Raw genomic sequence first — 4,542 nt, forward strand, 5'->3', positions numbered from 1 at the left:
GGATCTGACCCTGCCTTGTCCTGCCCCACAACTGGATAATGGTGTCCTGTCTTCAATCTCCTAGCATCTCCTGCCACTCCTATCTCATGCTGACAACTCACAGGAGCTGGGGATTTCTCAGATTCCTCTGGCCCAGTTGTCGAATGCAGAGCCCTACACACACACATACACTTACACACATATACACACTCACACACACACACACACACACACACACACACACACAGAGACACTGAACCAGAGAAACACTGCTGAGCCAGAGTGACCAGTTTTATTAGATTCCAGCAAGAATATATGGTACATGTTTCATGCAGATTAAATATGTGTCTTCACTGTCCTTGGGAGGGGAGCACATTCACTACTAGTTCCTTCATTGGCATGTCAGCGGATGGGTGTCAAGGGGAACCCTCAATATATTCCGAATGAGGGACAGTTGGGATCATGACTGGGGGTGGAGGTGAGACAGTGGGCAGCTGTAGGCCCCTGGGACCTTGAGTCTTCAGAGGTTCAGGGACGATAGGACCTTGGTCCTTTGCTGGTGCTGACACCAGAGGATCTTGATCTTTCAGAGGCACCGGGATTATAGGAACTTGATTCTTCACAGGCCCAGGGATCCCAGGACCTTGATTCTTTGGAGGCTCTGAGATCATGGAACCTTGATCCTTGACTAGGGCTGGGATCATAGGACCTTGATTCTTCACAGCATCAGGGCCCACAGGACCGTGATTCTTTACAGGTGCCACAACCACAGAATCGTGGTCCTTCAGGTGCTCTGGGGTCACTAAACCTTGATTCTTTACAGATGCTATAAGCATGGGACTTTGAACCATCAGATGCTCTGGGACCATGGGACCTTGATCCTTGACAGGTGCTGGGGCCAAGGGACCTTGAGTCTTCTCAGACTCAGGGACCACTGGGCCTTGATCCTTCAGAGGCTCTGGTGTCACAGAACCTTGATTCTTGACTTCTTCTGGAACAGTTGGACTCTGATTCTTTAGAGGAACTGGGACCATGGGACTGTGGTCCTTGACTGGCACTGAGATCATGGAACCTTCCTTCTTTAAAGGCTCGGGGACCACATGATCTTGATCTTTGACTTGTGTTGGGACCACAGGACCTTGATCCTTTAGCAGCTCTGGGACCACAGCACCTTGATCCTTTAGCAGCTCTGGGACCACAGGACCTTGATCCTTCAGAGGCTCTGGGACCATGGGATCTTGATCCTTCAGAGGCTCTGAGACCACGGGACCTTGATCCTTTGGCGGCCCCAGGTCCATGGAACGTTGATCTTTCGTAGGCTCTGGGATCACAGGACCTTGACCTTTCAGAGGCCCCAGGACTATGGGTCCTTGATCCTTGTCTGGCTCTGGGGCTACAGGACCTTGATTCTCATGTGAATCGCCGGCAGGTTGATCCAGACTCCTGCAAAGGAGAGAGATGTGGTCACTGTGAGAGCCAGCGCTCTGACCAGGGATGGGGCAGAGCACAGATTGCCTCATAAGTCTTGGCCCAGTGGAGGCTGGGCAGGACAGCTCTTGCTGGAGAGCCAGGAGGAGAATCTGATTTCTGTGTTCTTAGTACAGACTGTGGGTGGGGAGAGGGGCAGGATCAGGAATCATTCATTGTGCTTGCCAATTGATTATAACCTGCACGTGGCACAGAGAGTGGTGCCCTGGTGACTGACGGCAGTACTATAGCTGGACTCAGAGTACTCCAGTGGGGATCCCAGCAGTCCACCCAACACTGTACTCCACCCAGGCCCTTCCTTCTTTCAGGATAGTTGGATCCATCCTGGGAGTCCTGGTTTAGTTGTCCACTCAGATAGCCCTACAGACCAGGGTGCTCTTTCCTTATTCTCAGGGCCTTCCAAGGTTCCTTCCCTTCCCCTGACCCCCTTAAGGGCTGAGTGTAGGGAGGGAGGAGCAAAGAGTCCATGATATCAAGAATTGGGGCAGTGGAAATGTGCCTCCTATCTATCTCCCCTGTAAGGAGAGGAGTATTTTATCTGACATTGTTTAGAATTGCCAGCATATGGTAATAATAAAAAGCAGACCAGCTTTTAATTGGTTTTATTATTGTTTTCAAATTCTCTATAGAAAATGCACCCTATTTTTGCCTGTACCCATGGTGGACCACTCCCATCACCTTCACTTAGCTTTGATAGGCCACTGGGTGGGACTCCCAGGCAATGAAGAGACCCTGATTCCCTCAGTCCAGCACACTTCCAGCTTTGTCCTCTCCTGCCCTCGCTCTACTCTTCTCAGGCCCTTCCTGGGCTTATTTCCTTACAGCCAAGAGTCCAAGCCTCTCAACAGAATCCTCATGGGCTGCTACAGCTGCCTCCCTGTGGACACTCGCCCCTGGCCCATCACATCATGGGCAGCATGTGGCCTCACTGACACCCAAAGGTGAACATTTGCCGTGCTCAGCCAGGGCAGTCTGGAGTCCTCTGTTTAGAATGCGTGCTCCTTCCGTGCTTAGAGCTGCCGTTTACGAGAGGTGTTGCTCAGTCAGTGTCACAAGCCCTGCATACCTACAGCACATTCTACTTTCCAAATCACTTCTTTCCATATCTCATTTCAGAGACACAGCAACCCTCTGAAACACCCAGGGAGGATTTTATTATCTCTATGTGTCAGATGCAGAAACTGAGATCCAGAGAGGGCAAGTGATGTGGAAAGTGAGGAGGGCTGCCTGTACTAGAGTCTGGGTCTTTCCAATCCTGGAGCCTGTGCTCTTTCCCCTGGAATGCCTGGCACATAGTACGTGCTTAATACCAGACCCAGTGCTGTCAAGTTGATTCCGACTTATAGAGACCTTATATACAGGATTGCTATTATAACTCTTTTACAGTTTGTGGCCAACCAAGTCTTTAAGCTTAAAACCACTTCAGCATTTTAACAATTCCTATTGCTTTTTAGGAATATGTCTTACTTATTAAAGCTGGTCCAGTAAAACCTTTATTTGGTTACACTTTCTTAGCTCAGTATAGTTTAGTCTCTCTGGGTCTCAAATTATCGTCCATTCATTGGGTATAATGATATTTACTCAGATATTTATGATGACTAGAGAACATGTATGTAGAGCACTTTCTGCCGTGGTATTATTAGGTAGTATTACGATTATTTTCCTATTTACTTAGAAGTAAAATTACGCATATTGGGACTATTTTATTCTGATACGTCTTCCAGGTCCAGAAAGCTTCTTAATATCTTCAGCATTTTTTGCTACTAGAGGGCTGACGTCTCTCAGCAGAGTACACAGTGGCACGTGCAGCCTATCCCCCCAGTCCCTTTTGACAACTCTGAACATCACAGTGAAGGGAGGGGGCCAGGCTGGCTTCCTGGCTCAGCGTGACACGGACCACAGCTGCTTTGGACAGACGGACCTGGCTGGCTGCCTTCAGCATGACCTTAGTATGTGCAGAGAGAGCGAGGCAAGCCCATGAGAAGCACACTTAATCCAAGGATGGCATTAAAATACCTCCAATAGTTGGTGGCTGGCCAGAGAGGAAAAATTCTTAATTCAGAATAGACTCAAGCAGGAAGGTGATTAGATGAATCCTATCAGTTTGTGAAGCAACCTGGGTGGAGTCATCTTGAAGAGGGTGATGAAGCTGAGAGAGGGAACAAAAGAAGTTGCCCAAGGCTTAACTTGATCTCAGGGTGCTTGGGTTGCAAAACTAATCCCATTGGCAGGACAGGGACTCAGAATCCCCTGCTGGTATGGAGGTTATAAGGAAGGTCAGCCTGGAAGCCCGAGTCACAAAATACATTTTCCTGGATGTTTGCAGGATTGACTCCTATGTCACACCCGGAATTTTTGTCTGATGAACACTCCTAAACCAGTCGTGAGGTAATCCCAAATTTGCTTGGGTACGTGACCCTATATTGCTTTGCTTGGTAAACTTGTTTCGCTAGTGGGTTAAGTGTCTTTAATCATGGAAGGGCTTAGAATTAAGATGAGGAATTAAACCAAACCCCAAATATTAATCTTTTTTTGGTATTAAGTTTAGAAAAATACGTGTAGATTTAGCCGTAAGTATTTGTAATGTTTAAGATAATTTGGTATATTAGAATATATAATAGATTAGCTTTGTGATTTTGATATAAACAGTATAATAGAATAATTTAGACTTATTATTTTAAGTTGAAAGATATGACAATTTTATAAAGGTTTGTAAACAATGCTGGAACTTTTACAACAACCCAATAGTTACCAGGTTTTAAAACTAATTTAGTTTAAATTATTTATAATTTAATTTAAATTACTTTGGGGAATTGAATTAATTTACAACCCCCCCCTTAAAAGGGATTCTTAAATTTTACTACATGTTTGAATTTGTCACTTCTATAAATTAAGCATTCATTTTTAAAACAAAAGCACCCTCAGGTTTTTCTATGCACAAAACTGCCCTTAAGGGCACCAAAAAACTCACATTGACACTTAACTAACCATCATGTAAGGAGCCCTGGTGGTGCAATGGTTAAGAGCTTGGCTGCTAAGCAAAAGGTTAGCTGTTTGAACCCACTAGCTGCTCTG

At 46.2% G+C, this 4,542-nt stretch overlaps 1 protein-coding gene across 1 annotated transcript in view; it reads right to left on the minus strand.

The window, feature by feature from the left end:
* Positions 1-347: 347 nt before the first annotated feature.
* MAP6 (microtubule associated protein 6) overlaps positions 348-4,542 on the minus strand; it is a 92,625-nt gene continuing 88,430 nt past the window's right edge. Inside the window, exon 4 of the mRNA XM_012557185.2 lies at positions 348-1,422. Coding sequence (XP_012412639.2) covers positions 396-1,422 — 1,027 coding nt within the window. The 3' untranslated portion in view covers positions 348-395. The remainder of the gene's footprint in view (positions 1,423-4,542) is intronic.

This window comes from Trichechus manatus, unplaced genomic scaffold (assembly GCF_000243295.1).
Source record: "Trichechus manatus latirostris isolate Lorelei unplaced genomic scaffold, TriManLat1.0 scaffold00088, whole genome shotgun sequence".
NCBI lineage: Eukaryota > Metazoa > Chordata > Mammalia > Sirenia > Trichechidae > Trichechus > Trichechus manatus.